Below are 15,442 nucleotides of genomic sequence, written 5' to 3'. Positions count from 1 at the left end.
GAGGGTGCTTATTTCTGCTACTGCTCAGTCAGAGAGGCAGTAGCAAGAACTGTGAGAGGAAGTGAGTTTGGGTCTTGGTGTGTTAGGGCCCAGTGGCACAAGTGGCTAAGGGCAAGAGAAGGAGACAATAAAGGCACAGGGAGGACAAACAGAGGGAAGGCATGTAGTAAAAAAATTAGCTTTGGCATCTCTCCTTCCCTTTCCCCATGAAACCCATGGCTGTGCACAGGAACACAAGAAGCTGATGTATTGGGAATAGAGTAATGGACTCCACCCAATACATCACAGGCACACTGTTCCCTATCATTATTAATATCTACAAGAGGAGCTGCCTCAGGAAAGTCCCACATCACCAAGAACAGTTACTTCCCTCCAATCATTTGGCTCTACCTCACTACTCTTTTTTTCTCTTTTATATACACACCTTACTGTAACTTGCAGTTTTTAAATTATGTTTTGCAATGTACTGCTACAATTTCAGGACTATGACCGTGATATCAAACCTGATTCTGAAGCAACTTGCAAACTTTAATCACAAATACAGTTCAGCAACATCATAACCACTTTGCACTAAAATACTGCTTTTTTGTTCTAATTGGTTCTCTCTTGTAAACATTGTGTTTAATTTGTGTTAATGGTTGTTTTTCACGTGAATGCTGTTTATCTGGTGCCATGTCCCTGTGATACTGCTGCAAGCTTTTCCCCTAGCCCAGTCCATTCATGTAATTATGCATATGACAATAAACTTGACTTGGACTTTTGACTTTAAATTGGACTCTATTCCTTCTTCCTCAGCCCACTGCCCCCTCCTCCCATCCAGACACACTCTCCACTTCTTCGCATCTCTTACCCCTATATCTGCTTCAACAGTGAAGGGTTTCAGTGCTTCCTGCACTTGGCATCCTGCCATAAGCATATTAAACAGTTGTGCAGATTACAAGCTTCATTTCACAAGCTCTCCAAATTTGAGACCTGGACAGTACGTTTTCCCATGTTACGTACAGTTTACAAATTGATTATGCGGAAAGAGAACAGTTTATAAAAAAGATACTAGAGATCTTAAGAATGTTCCATAATTTAAAACCCCAGAACACACAAGTACCGTACCTCAAAGGAGTTCAAGTTGTCAAGTTTATTATCCTGTGCACAAGTACACGCACGATGGTACAGACAGCGTACAATATAAGTGATATATAAAATAATACAATGCAGTGAAAAAAGACTTTGCAAAGGCAAAACACATGAGTTTAATTCTTCAGGTGAGATATAACTTTTGATTGAGCACCCAAAGCCTTCTCTGCTGTCTAATGTGACCAAAAAGGTCTGTGGCACAACTCCACATGCCTGCATTTTCACCTTTCTAAATATATTCATTTAGCAGAAATCTGTCCATCTCCAATTTTTAAAAAATCAACAGTTGGTGTTAGAAAATAAGGCACAAAGTAATGTCCCTTAAATTTATTCTGTTTCACTAGTTCTTAGATTCCATACAAACAACTAATTCCCACCATTGACATTTTTTTGATCAAACTACCTTTTAATATCCAAATTCTGGAATTGAGTTTTTGTGCTCTATACTCCTGTAATTTAACTCATAACATCCTGGCATCATTCTATTTTATTTATGCCACTCTCTCTTTCTCAACATGCACTGTTCAAAATACTCCACAGTTGGTCTAATCATGGTCTATTTATTGGTCATTCTATGTTTAAATTCTGTGTTCAAATCCTCAAGATGAAGCCAGAATTCTATTTGTCCTTTCGACTTTTTGGACTTGTTCATAACATTTTGGAAGTACTCAAAACCATCCCTTTTGTTCAAAATGGAAATACTTCACCCTTTCCTCTCTCTTTATATGTAGATAAGTATGTTCCCAGACAGTTTTTAGTATGCATTTTATCTAATTTATTTAAACCTCTTCGCAACTTCGTGCTTCCATACATGCCTCTTGTAAAGCTCATTTTAGTACATCACTGGGAAATTTTGATAGAAGAAAGAGCTACTCAAATTGCTAGTAAACATTTGAGGATCTAACACAAATCTCTGCAGAATGCCGCTAATCACAACCTGCCAATTATGGTACGCTGAGCCATCATCCTTCTAGCCATTCAGCCAATTCCCCAACCTAACTTCCAGTCAGGAAAAAAAAACTACTATGCATCAGTTTTCTCTGGCTCCACTCTCTTAGCCAAATCGTCAGTAATTCATATAATCTCTTTCAGACCATATGCACTTAGTTCTAAAAATGTTTGATATGTATAACTTAATCAATTGTCTTTGAAATTCTGCACAGATCATCAGCTCTCTTCTTATTTTATAATAAGGAACTCAAATCACATTATTCACACAAGATTCACCTTTAACACGTCATTAGTGGCACACTCATTATTAGATTTCTAAAAGTGAGACCAAATTTTGTCTCTTACATTAGACTCTGGCTGTTTTCCCTTTAGTGACATTAGAATGATCAGCCAGGTTTAGTCTTCTCCTATGTGAACAAAGTGTAACATTTGCAATCTTCCAATCCTCTGGCACCATTCCCAAGAGAATGAAAAATTGTGGTCACAGCTTCTCCTTTGGCATATATATATATATATATATAGTTGAAGAACAGCTACAAATTTCAATCTTTCCTCCTGAAAATGTCAGCCTGTAAGCATTGCAGTTGAAGGAAACAAGCGTCAACTTAATGACTGGCAAACAGGTGTACATTTACAGAACAAAGAGCAAGCCTGATTTTTCCAATAAACCAACCTTCTTTTCAGATGTTATAGCTTCCAGCAAAATAATCCTTCACTGGAATCAATTTTATATATTTAAACTGCAAACTAAAGGTAAATGTGTAATAATATTGATGGCATTTCAAGGGGGGAAATACAAGCATAAAATATACATAAAACCTACTCTGCTGGTAGTAAAATAACCATTTCCTTTCTTCTCAGCCACTTAGGCACTGAGTTCAAAATCAAACGGCTGGAATTATCTGCGTAATCACTGAGACCAAGTTCCAGTTTTAACCTGTCTCAACCAACAAATATGAAAGTGCCCAATTTGATTTTCAAATGCACTGTTATGCAAAAGCCAGTGGGGCGCAAAATTGAGAAATGTATGAACTTAGTTCAAATATGCTCCACTTTCACTGGGCCAAGATTGATAACGCATTGATCAGATCACACTTGGAGTACTGTGAGCAGTTTTGAGCTCTTTATATAAGAAAGGATATGCTGGCATTGGAAAGAGTCCATGGGAAGTTCATGAGAATGGTCCTGGGAATGAAAGGGTTAACGCATGAGGCATGTTTGATAGTTCTGGGCCTGTACTTGCTGGAGTTTAGATGAATGAGGCAGAATCTTATTGAAATCTACTGAATTTGGAAAGGGCTAGATAGAGAGGATGTGGCGAGGATGTTTCCTATAGTGGAGAAGTTTAGGACCACAATGCGCTGCTGCAGAATAGAAGGGCGTCCCCTTAGAACAGTGATGAGGAGGAATTTCTTTAGCCAGAGGGTGGTGAATCTGTGGAATTCATTGCCACGGACAGCTGTAGGATTCTCCTACATCCTATGTTCTTATGGTCTAAAATATCTGTCTGCTTTTTCTCCTCTACAATTAAACTCGAGATTTTAAAATATTAAACCAATGGTTTAATTCTGCTCCAATGTCTTATGGTGCTAAATAGTGCTTTTAGTTTTTGCAATTGAGCATCAAAAAAAAGGGGGGTATTGTTTTTAAGTTCGTCATATAACTATAAGTAATAAAAAGTCTGCAAATGACTTTTCAAAAAATGTGGTTGCATACAATCAGTAAAGAGAGGTAAAAACTGGACACTAATAAGCAGGTTGTTTGTATGAACTCTGAGGAAGGATTTCATAGATGCTTAACTCTGGCTTGAAGCCTTGCTTATCAGAAGCCCGCACTGGAAAATCAAGGGAAATGCACACACGATTGTAGGCCACATTGCCAACAAATGAAGTTCTATGCAACACTCACAACACGCTGGAGGAACTCAGCAGGTCCGGCAGCATCAGTGGAAAAGATCAGTCGACGTTTCGGGCCGGAACCCCCGGCCTGAAACGTCGACCGATCTTTTCCACTGATGCTACCTGACCTGCTGAGTTCCTCCAGCGTTTTGTGAGTGTTGCTTTGACCCCAGCATCTGCGGATTATTTTGTGTTTATGAAGTTCTATGCTTACCAAGAGTTTTAGTAAAACCACTCACTCTTTAGTACAAAAACTTTTAACATTTCATTATGAAAGGCAACATCTAAAATTGGTTAACATATTATACATGCTGGAAAGGTACATTTTTAAAAAAGCATAAAATTAATCAGCTGGGAAGGAAAGATTATGAAATACTGATATTATACAATATACAATTCATTCTAACAGATTGAACTTAGAGGTGTTACTAATAAACACACTTCAATCCAATCAAAAATATACTTCATCTGATTCATTAAAAAAATTAATAGAAATTATCGATAACTTTTCTGTATGAATATATATTTGAACTCAGCAAGCACTAGGGATAAACTAAGTCTATGCCAAAATCCATGCACCACCAATTATACACACACTTTCTTTTGATACAAATTTAATATTTGCTGAACATCTCAGTTATATGATTCATCATAGAATCATTAGAAACTTTCAGTCTATGCGCACAACTTTCACGGATCCTTTGCTTACTGGTATTGGTCCGGGGGATAAAAAGAAGGTTGGGAACATCTGTAACTATAATTCCATGTAACTTTGAAAATGAACCTGCTCAATATTTCAATACTAAAAAAAATAAAAATTAATGGAATTGCAGCATATTTTTCAAAGGTGGTACAAGGAAGAGAAAATAAATCGTACCTAACTCTTAGATATTAACATAAATATCACCAATTTTCAACTCAAGCGAAACTATTGCTTACAAGCGAAATGCATCCAATTACTCTTCACTGCAATATTATAATCAGTAACAAGGCTAGAAGGATCTTGGCCCAAAACATCAACTGTTTACTCTTTTCCAGAGATGCGGCCTGACTTACTGAGTTCCTGTAGCTTTTGTGTGTGTTGCTTTGGATTTCCAGCATCTGCAGACTTTCTCCTGTTTCTATTCTATTCAAACTGGGCAAGTGGAACCAGGTGAGTTTTTTTGAGATGGAAAAGCTAAATGAAAGGAGAAAAAAAAACTGGGTGCACAGGTGAGTATGTGGGGGAGGAGAGCACTGGAGGGTGCACAACTGAAGTTGGAAAATTCAACATTCATATCACTGGGCTGTAAGCTAATCATGAAATGTTGTTCTTCCATATTGTTTGGTTTCTTCATAGCAATGGAAAAGGCCAAGGGCAAACAGAATGATATGAGATGGAGGAGAGTTAAAATAACATGCTACTGCAAGCTTTAGATGGCAGTTACAATACAGTCGCCTTCTCTATACTGGGTTTCACCAGTTTAGCGGTAGCCACATTTTGAGTACCAAATGATTTGTCCAGGAAGAAAAAGACACAGGTGAACCTCTGCCTCACCTGGAAAGGATAACTCAGTTCCCTGAGTAGTGATGAGGGAGGAGGTGAAGCAACTGGTGTGACTCCTCCTTCGGTTGCAGGAGAAAGTGCCTGGGGATGGGAAGGAAAGGTGCAGAGAGCAGTCCCTGCAGAAAGTACAGGGGAGGGGTCTATGTAACCAATGGTGGGATCACAATGGACAAGACACAGGAGCAGAATTAGGCCATTTAGCCCATTGAGTTGGCTCCACCATTCCATCATAGCTGATTTATTATCCTCCTCAAACCTATTCTCCCACCTTCTCCCCTTTACCTCTGTCACCCTTACTAATCAAGAACCTATCAACCTCTGATTTAAATGACTTGGCCTCCACAGCCATCCATGCCAATTAATTCCACAGATTCATCATTCTCTGGCTAAAGAAATTCCTCCTCTTCTCTGTTCTAAAGGGACATCCTCGTATTCAGAGGCTGTGCCCTGTAGTCCTAGATTCCTCCACTGTAGGAAGCCTCCTCTCCATTTCCACTCTTTCTAGGTCTTTCAATATTCTACAGATTACAATGACATCTCCCCTCATTCTGCTAAACTCCAGTGAATACAGGCAAAGAGCTATCAAACACTCCTCATATGTTAACCTTTTTATTCCCAGGATCATTCTTGTGAACTTCCTCTGGATCCCTTCCAATGAAAACATTTCCATTCGTAGATAAGAGGCCCAACCTGTTCACAATATTCCAAGTATGCCCTGACCAATACCTTCCAAAATGCTTGTGGAGAGTCAGTGATCTGTATACTACAGCCATCTCATGCTTTCAGCTTCATGTAACTAGCCCTCACTGAGTTGTCTGTCTTTTGCCTTCTCAATTGCTATGGAGCGGCCAAACACAAACTAGTAAAATAGCATCACAACTTCTGCTCACAACCCAATGGTATGAATGTTGAATTTTCTAATTTTAAGTAACCCAAATCCCTGGTGATTTCTCTCATACACATTCAACAGTTTTCTTCTCCACTGTTTGTCTTTCCCATCTGCTTCCCCCACTGGGTTCCATCTGTCAATCATCTTCTCCCCATCTAGTTCTACCTATCACCTACCAGCTTCTATTCCCTTTACACTGTCATATACTGGTAATCTTTCCTCTTCCCTCTCAGTTCCATTGCAGGGTCTCAACCCAAAATGTTGATTTGCACCTTTTTGCTTCTGCAGATGCTAATTGACCCACTGAGTTCTTTCAGCATTCTGTGTTTGGTGTTATAAACTGTTTTACAATATATACTAAAACCAATCATCTAATTCATATTGATTTTTTTAATTTTGAGATTATGCCCTATGGGCCCAATGAACCACACAGCACAGCAACCCACCTATTTAATCCTAGCCTAACCACGTCAATTTACAAAGACCAATTAACCTACTTAATTGATACCTCATTGGATTGTGCGAGGAAACCAAAGCACCCAAAAGAAACCCACACGGTCACGGGGGGTACGTACAAACTCCTTGCAGAAGGTGCCGGGATTGAACTCCCAACTGCAACACGCTGAGTTGTATTTGCGTCTTGCTAACCACTACAATAGCATGGTGCCCATATACAGCAGGGTGCAATGCAATTCCTTGCTTGCACGAGGCTAACCACGGTAGGTGTTTAAAGTGGGAAGAAAATAAAATATAATAAATCAATACATGTACAGTACAATGCAAAAATCTTTGGGACATGCATATAGCTAAGGTGACTAGGACTTTTGCACAGTACTATATATCGGTTAAAATAGGAAGGTGGTTGGGAAACAGAAATAAGAATACTTAGCTTTGTGTTTAGCTCAGTAGTATTAAGAGTTATTTGGTAAATAGAAAGACATAATATAATGAACTGTGCAAAAGTCTTAGGCAGATATATATATATATATATACACACCAAGATTTGTTAGCTAGATGTTGACTACAAGCTTAATGAGTATGTTTTAACATTTTAAGCTGCGCTGTCAAGACATTTTTGTCCTTCAGCTGTAAATTTTCTTCCTTTATACACTGAATTCCACTAGAGGGAGCTCTTCAATTCCTCTTAGCCACCTTCCAAAAGGAGCACAATTCAACATCACTATAAATTTTAGACACCAGGAGATTCTGCAGATGCTGGAAATCTTGAGCAATATAAATGCCACTTGACTTGCTGAGTTCCTCCAGCATTTTGTGTACGTCCCTGTAAATTTTCTGCTTACCTGGTTCTAAGGGACAACAACAAATTGGAGGTCCGCATCTCAGTCCCTGATGACAACTGGTTGAAAGCAAATAAAATGGCAAAGAATGTTGCTACATACCATCAGCACTAGTTTCTTCATGGTAATCGGTACGATCAGATGAAACTCCATCTACTAAAGACTCTTCATGGCTGTCAGAATCTTCCGATTCCCCTGCAAAATTGAAAACACAAGTACAGTTAAACATACTAATAATGTGCAGCAAATTGATCATTAAAGCAAAATACAATTAAGTGCAATAGTTTATAAAAGCATTAATATAGCAAGTTCATTTGTTGATGAAAGGGAGGAAATTGAGCCAAACCAGTTTACAGCAAGCTTGTTCCTAGGATATATGTTCAACACTGGAAACAGCACATTTGTTGCCTACAGACTATTAATTTCAGCTAAACCACAGAAAGAGGAGGATTCAATTTCACTCCAGTCATCTGGAACGAACAAAAGACCAACACCGTCATTCAAAATTCAGATTCCTTTGCAGAATCATCAACACAGACAATTGTGGCCAGAATCAGCCAGAAAGGGTGTCTGTTGTCAGAATCCAACTCATCTGCCTGTTGTGGAAAGTCTATGTTAATATGGAAATCAGAACCTAATGAAACAATCTATGACTCGGCATGTCAGAATTGTTCAGACCACACACAATACAGACCACAAAGGTAATGAAACTGTGTAAGATGGATAATCTATTTCCCGTGATGGACCAAGGAGCAGGACTCGACCATTCGGCCTATCGAGTTTCTTCTGCCATTCCATCGTGGCTGATTTATTATCCCTCTAAATCCCATTCTCCTTCCCTTATCTTTCGACAAACTGACTAATCAAGGACCTAACAATCTCACTTTAAATAATTTGGCCTCCACAAAAGTCCCTGGCAAAGAATTCAATGGATTCACCACACTCTGGCTAAAGAAATTCTTCCTCATCTTTTCTAAATGGACCTAGACTTCCCCACTGTAGGGAAGATCCTCTCCACATCCACTCTGTCTAGGCCTTTCAATATTCAATATGTTTCAAGGAGATTCCTCTTCATTCTTCTAAAGTCCAGACAAAGAGATCAAGAAAAGGGAGTGGAACAGATGTCAAGAGATGATCCAAGTGAATTTGAGGGTAGAGTGGAAGTTGGTACAGAGTTAATGGGTTCTACTGATGGTACTTAGAGGAATGAGGGGGGATTTCACTGAAACCTATCCAATACTGAAAGGCCTAGATACAGGGGGCATAGAGGAGATACTGGGGGCATGTAGGACCGGAAGACACAGTCTCAGAATACTATGATGTCCTCTTAGAACAGAGGTAAGGAGGAACTTCTTCAGCCGGGGGTGGTGAATCTGTGTAATTCATTTGCACAGACAGCTGTGAAGGACAAGTCATTGAGTATATTTAAAGCAGAGGCTGATAGTTTCTTGATTACCAAGGGCATCAGAAGTTATGGGATTAAGCCAGGAACGGGGGTTGAGAGGAAAAATCAACCAACCATGCTAGAATGGCAGAGCAGACTTGATATGCCGAATGGCCTAATTCTGCTCCTATGTTTTATGCTAATTCTCATCCATCTGGGAATCTGATCCTCTCTGCAAGAGGGGCCTCCTCCTCCTCTTTCATTTATTTCGTTGATGAGTGTAGCACCCTGGGAAAGGTTTCACTGCTAACATAATGGTCTTTCTGTAGAAGCAGTGTTTGGGTTATGGTTAGAGATAACGGGTAATTTGGAATGTGAGCCGTCCAATGAAGGGAGTGTGTTTTTCATGGTGTGTGCCTGACACTGGTGTGAGCTGGGTTTTTGCGTTTGGCGGGAGATGAAGGGAGAAGACACTGGAGAGAAGAGATCGTAGGACTCAACCTGGAGCGAGGCCATGATTCGACGAAGCCCAGGGAGATCGAAGGAGGATCGGTGAAGGGGAAACCATGAGCACCAACTTGTGCGCATTAGACTGTTTCATTAACTGGGCCCTTTTCTTTTTTGCTTTCTCTTTACTAACCCTTTAGTCAAATTAAGAATTATAAAGCTAAATCATTTAATTGTATGTGGTGTACTGTCCGTTACTTCATGGTACTTTGTCCGCTCTTGGACTGTATTCCTTGGAGTTTAGAAGAATGAGGGGAGACCTCATAGAAACATTTCGAATGTTGAAAGGCATGGACAGAGTGGACGTGGCAAAGTTGTTTCCCATGATGGGGGGTCTAGTATGAGAGGACATGACTTAAGGATTGAAGGGCGCCCATTCAGAACAGAGCTGCGAAGAAATTTTTTTAGCCAGAGGGTGGTGAATCTGTGGAATTTGTTGCCACAGGCGGCAGTGGAAGCCAAGTCATTGGATGTATTTAAGGCAGAGATTGATAGGTATCTGAGTAACCAGGGCATCAAAGGTTATGGTGAGAAGGCGGGGGAGTGGGACTAAATGGGAGAATGGATCAGCTCATGATAAAATGGCGGAGCAGACTCAATGGGCCGAATGGCCAACTTCTGCTCCTTTGTCTTATGGTCTTATTTGTGACAGGGTAACGAGATATGCAGCATCCACACAAACGGGGTTTTGGTGGGCTGGCGGTTCAATCTCCCACGTTTGGCAGGGCCGGAGATTGTCTTCCTTAGACTTACACAGCCGACGGACCCGGAGTGTTCCATGAGTTTAACTGAAAGCATATGGCTGGACCTCAAAATCAAGTTACTTTGTCGTGCTAAAAGAGGCCGCCTCTGAGCACACTGCACCAGTTTGTCAAGATTCAAAACAAAAATCAAACCACACTCAAGACATTCACTTTACAAAGGGAATTTTCAAAATTTTCAAGATCTGCAAACGTCCTTCAACAGAAATACAATTTCTTATACAATTTTCAATAGAGACGTTCAAATAGTATGAGGAGTTCTGACTAATATAAATGTGGTAGTTCCAAGCTATGGGGTTTGATAACACAAAGTCAAAATTCCATCGTAAGAATTCTCAACTTGTATTGTTTGAAATATAAATGTATCACTAATATCCTAAAAATTATTATACTACCTCAGAGATACAAGAAAGGGAGAAGTATCAAAGCTAAAGCATTTTGGGTTCAATATTTCCCCGTTCAAATACCTGGAAACAAATTTCGATGGACAATAGTCATTCAGAATCCTGGTACAATGAGCACATCTACAAGGAGCAATACCATTAGAAAACAACATCCCATCATCAGAGACCCCCACCATCCAGTCTATGCTCTCTTTTTGCTGCTGCCATTGGGAAAGAGGTACAGGAACCTCAGGTGCCCCACCACCAGGTTCTGAAACAGTCAGGCTCCGAAACCAATGTGGACAACTTCATTCACCATGACACTGAACTGATTCCACAACCTATGGGCTCACTTTCAAGGACTCTGTAACTCATGTTCTCAGTATTATTTATTGACTTTTTTTTATTTGAACACTTTGTCTTCTTTTGCACATTGGTTAGAAACATAGAAAACCTACAGCACAATACAGATCCTTCAGCCCACAAAGCTGTGCCGAACGTGTCCTTACCTTAGAAATTACCTAGAGTTACCCATAGCCCTCTATTTTTCTGAGCTCCATGTACCTGTCTAGGAGTCTCTTAAAAGACCCTATCATTTCTGCCTCCACCACCGTTGCTGGCAGCCCAATCCGCGCACTCACCACTCTCTGCGTAAAAAAATTAGCCCTGACATCTCCTCTATACTTACTTCCAAGCACCTTAAAACTGTGGCCTCTCGTGCTAGCCATTTCAGCCCTGGGAAAGAGCCTCTGACCATCCACACGATCAATGCCTCTCATCATCTTATACACCTCTATCAGGTCACCTCTCATCCTCCGTCGCTCCAAGGAAAAAAGGCCGGGTTCACTCAACCTATTCGCAAACTCCCCAATCCAGGCAACATCCTTGTAAATCTCCCCTGCACCCTTTCTATGGTTTCCACATCCTTCCTATAGTGAGGCGACCAGAGCCGAGCGCAGTACTCCAACTGGGGTCTGACCAGGGTCCTATATAGCTACAACATTACCCCTCAGCTCTTAAACTCAATCCCACGAATGATGAAGGCCAATGCACCGTATGCTTTTTGAACCACAGAGTCAACCTGCACAGCAGCTTTGAGTGTCCTATGGACTCAGACTCCCAGATCCCTCTGATCCTCCACACTGCCAAGAGTCTTACCATTCTATATTCTGTCATCATATTTGACCTACCAAAATGAACCACCTCACACTTATCTGGGTTGAACTCCACTTGCCACTTCTCAGCCCAGTTTTGCATCCTATCAATGTCCCACTGTAACCTCTGACAGCCCCCCCACACTATCCACAACGCCCCCAACCTTTGTGTCATCAGCAAATTTACTAACCCATCCCTCCACTTCTTCATCCAGGTCATTTATAAAAATCACGAAGAGTAGGGGTCCCATAATGAATCCCTAAGGCACACCACTAGTGACTGACCTCCATGCAGAATATGATCTGTCTACAACCACTCTTTGCCTTCTGTGGGCAAGCCATTTCTGGATCCACAAAGCAATATCCCCTTGGATCCCATGTCTCCTTACTTTCTCCATAAACCTTGCATAGGGTACTTTGTCAAATGCCTTGCTGGAATCCATATACACTACATCTACTGCTCTACCTTCATCAATGTGTTTAGTCACATTCTCAAAAAATTCAATCAGGCTCCTAAGGCACGACCTGCCTTTCACAAAGCCATGCTGACTAATCCCAATCATGTTATGCCTCTCCAAATGTTCATAAGTCCTGCCTCTCAGGATTTTCTCCATCAACTTACCAACCAACTACTTATTTGAGTTACTGACGCCTTCCTGTCAGCTTGAACCAGTCTGGCTCTTGCCCCCTGACCTCACATTAACAAGGCATTTTCATCTACAGAACTGCTGCTCACTGTATTTTATTTTGTTGTTTTTCACAACATTCTCTGTAAACTCTAAAGTCTGTGAAAATCCCAGAAAATCAGCAGTTTCTGAGATAAGCAAACCTCCCCATCTGGCACCAACAATCATTCCACGTCTGTGTGCTTTTATGCATTGAGCTGCTGCCACATATTTGGCTGATTGGATATTTGCAATAACGAGCAGATGTACAGTTGTACTTAATAAAGAGGCCATTGGGTGCACCTCCATCTTGCCCATGAGGTGATACCCTCTGCCCTGCCATGCCTGCTGAAATGCAAGGGAGACAACAATTGATTTTACCATTGAGAATGGAGGAGGAACAAGGTGTTGAAGGTTGATGTCCCATGCCAGCTGTCAATAATAAAGTTGCAACAGACAAAAGCATTGTATTTTTCAACCCCAGTTCTTAGATAAATTTGCCAAAACATTAAAGACTACTTGCTTTCAAATTACAGGAAACCAAAACACATTCCTGTAGTTGGAATGTTGCTCCTCACACTCCTCATGTAGGATGTCTGTGCAAAGTCACAGAATGCCAAGTACCTGAATGGATTAGACCAGCAGATCTATTTCATAAGGAAGATAAATTCTTTTTTTTTATTTTTGATAGTTTTAAAGTCACATACTGTCCCAAACAGTTAAACTATAGCATGGTGCCCAGGGACATCAGAATTATATTCAATAGCTTCCATTTGATCAATATGCAGATCATCAAGTAGATAAATTGTACTTTTCTGAACACATGGTTGTGATATAAATTACGAGATTTAACAATTGTGAAGGAATTGCAAAATCACATAATAATAACTGATTTATAGAGCACTTTTCACACAGATAATGTAGTTGAAAGTGCTTTACAATGGGATAAAGAGCAAATATGAAATTAAAATAAAAGAATAAAAATAAACATGAAAGTAAAAGAAGAAGATATTAGTTAAAAGCAAGGTTAAATGAGCTAGCGTTTAAAATGTCAACTGAGTTTACATTCCTTATACTGTTGGGTATTGAATTCCACAGTTTAGGAACGTAGTTCAAAAAAGCTGACTTGCCAACTATCTTTCAAGGGAAAAGAGATCAAGTGCTTTCCTGGCATATGTGATGAATGAACTCTTCTTGGGGTTCAAGCCGGGTACAGGTATTGATTATAACCAATGTTTCAAAGACAAACTCTGGTGTCTTCTTCAGACTTGCCCAGGCATCATCCCTGAAGATGGCAGAGCTTGTCTTCGAAACATCGGTTATAATCGGTACCTGTATTTGGCTTGAAGCCTGAGAAGAGTTTATTCATCTTTCAAGGGAGCTGTTTAAATTTAGGAGACCAGCAGAAGACGACGTCAGAGCTTGAGTGGGATTATAAAAGATGGCTGCACATGTGTGGAAAATGTTTTACAATTTAGTCAGTCCCTAATCAAATGATTTAGTTAGATGTTATCCAGAATTGAAAAGTTGATTTCCTATGACATGGCTACAAATATGCAAAGCAACACAAACAAAATGCTGGAGGAACTCAGCAGCTCAGGCAGCACCTATGGGAATGAGTAATCAGTTGATGTTTTGGGCTGAGGCCCTCGTTAAGAACAAAATATCACAAATATGCAAGATGCTTTCAAGTAAAACACAAAGGTCAAGACAATAGGTAATAAGGTGACTATTCAAATATGATACGAAGCACATGTTTAATTACTTTGGGAGGGCAAATACAGGGAAGGGCAATATTTTCAAAAGGTCGAAACTGAGATTAGTATTCATAAAGTCCTAGGTATGTTGCACACAAAGCACAAAACACGTGCACACAAACAAGTGGAAAAGCAAATGTTATGTTAGTTTCTGTGACAAAAGACTGGAGCATAAAAATAGTCATTGCAAATATGGTTGAGCCACCCGAAGTCCGGGATACAATTTTGGGCCCTTGCATAAGCAGAGGTACTCACCCCTTTGTAAGGGTTTCTCTTCTATGTTAACTGCTAAGGCTAGTAAAATGGCTTCTCTGTAGTTTTATAATAAAATGGCTTCTCTGTAATGTTAACTGCTGAGGTAATGGGTTTTCTGCAGCAGTACGTTTGGGTTATAGGTAGAGATAACAGGACTTTGGAATTTAGTGCTAACAAATGGAAGAGATGTTATTCTGTCTTGTCTGTGTGAAAGCTGTTGGCTTGCACAGGCTTTGAGGAGGAGGCGCAAGGAGGATGAAGAGAGAAGATGCGACTTGAGGAGTCAGTGGGTTTCTTGACCCTCTGGGCGGGAGCCCAGAGGTCGCCAACAATCGAAGGAGGATCAGCAAAGGAAAATCCATGAGCTCCAATGATTTGTACACTGGACTGTTTAATAAGATTATTGGTGCCTTTTATTTTATATTTTATTTCTCTACTAGTCTCATAGTCAAAGTAAGAGTTATAAAATCTTACTTGTCTAACCGGATATTGTGTACTGTTTGTTATTTTGGAGTACTGATCTGACACAGGGGACACATCACGCAGCATCCACCGAAACGAGAGTTCTAAACTTGGGCCGGGAAGGAGGGTCATCACCCCCGAGATCATGCCACTAGGCAAAGTGAGTGTTACACCTTTATAGTCAGTGAAACAAAGGTACGGTATACTTGACTGATTCTTGTCATGAAAAAATTTGCCTTAATATGAGTGATAAAGAGCTATAAGGAGTAGCTTTATTTGTCAGATGTATGTGAAAATATCCAAACGTACAATAAAATGTGTTATTTCCCTCAAATCAAATCAGAGAGTATTGGGTAGCCCCCAAGTGTCTCCACACTTCTGGCACCAACACAGCATGCCCA

General features: G+C 40.3%; 1 protein-coding gene across 3 annotated transcripts in view; it reads right to left on the bottom strand.

The window, feature by feature from the left end:
* skap2 (src kinase associated phosphoprotein 2) overlaps positions 1–15,442 on the bottom strand; it is a 267,070-nt gene that overhangs the window by 222,945 nt on the left and 28,683 nt on the right. For all 3 annotated transcript variants that reach the window (XM_072283219.1, XM_072283221.1, XM_072283222.1), the window contains exon 4: positions 7,816–7,908. In XM_072283219.1, coding sequence (XP_072139320.1) covers positions 7,816–7,908 — 93 coding nt within the window. The remainder of the gene's footprint in view (positions 1–7,815; positions 7,909–15,442) is intronic.

Source organism: Mobula birostris, chromosome 19, assembly GCF_030028105.1.
Source record: "Mobula birostris isolate sMobBir1 chromosome 19, sMobBir1.hap1, whole genome shotgun sequence".
NCBI classification, from domain to species: domain Eukaryota; kingdom Metazoa; phylum Chordata; class Chondrichthyes; order Myliobatiformes; family Myliobatidae; genus Mobula; species Mobula birostris.
This window is presented reverse-complemented; position numbering and strand designations above follow the sequence as displayed.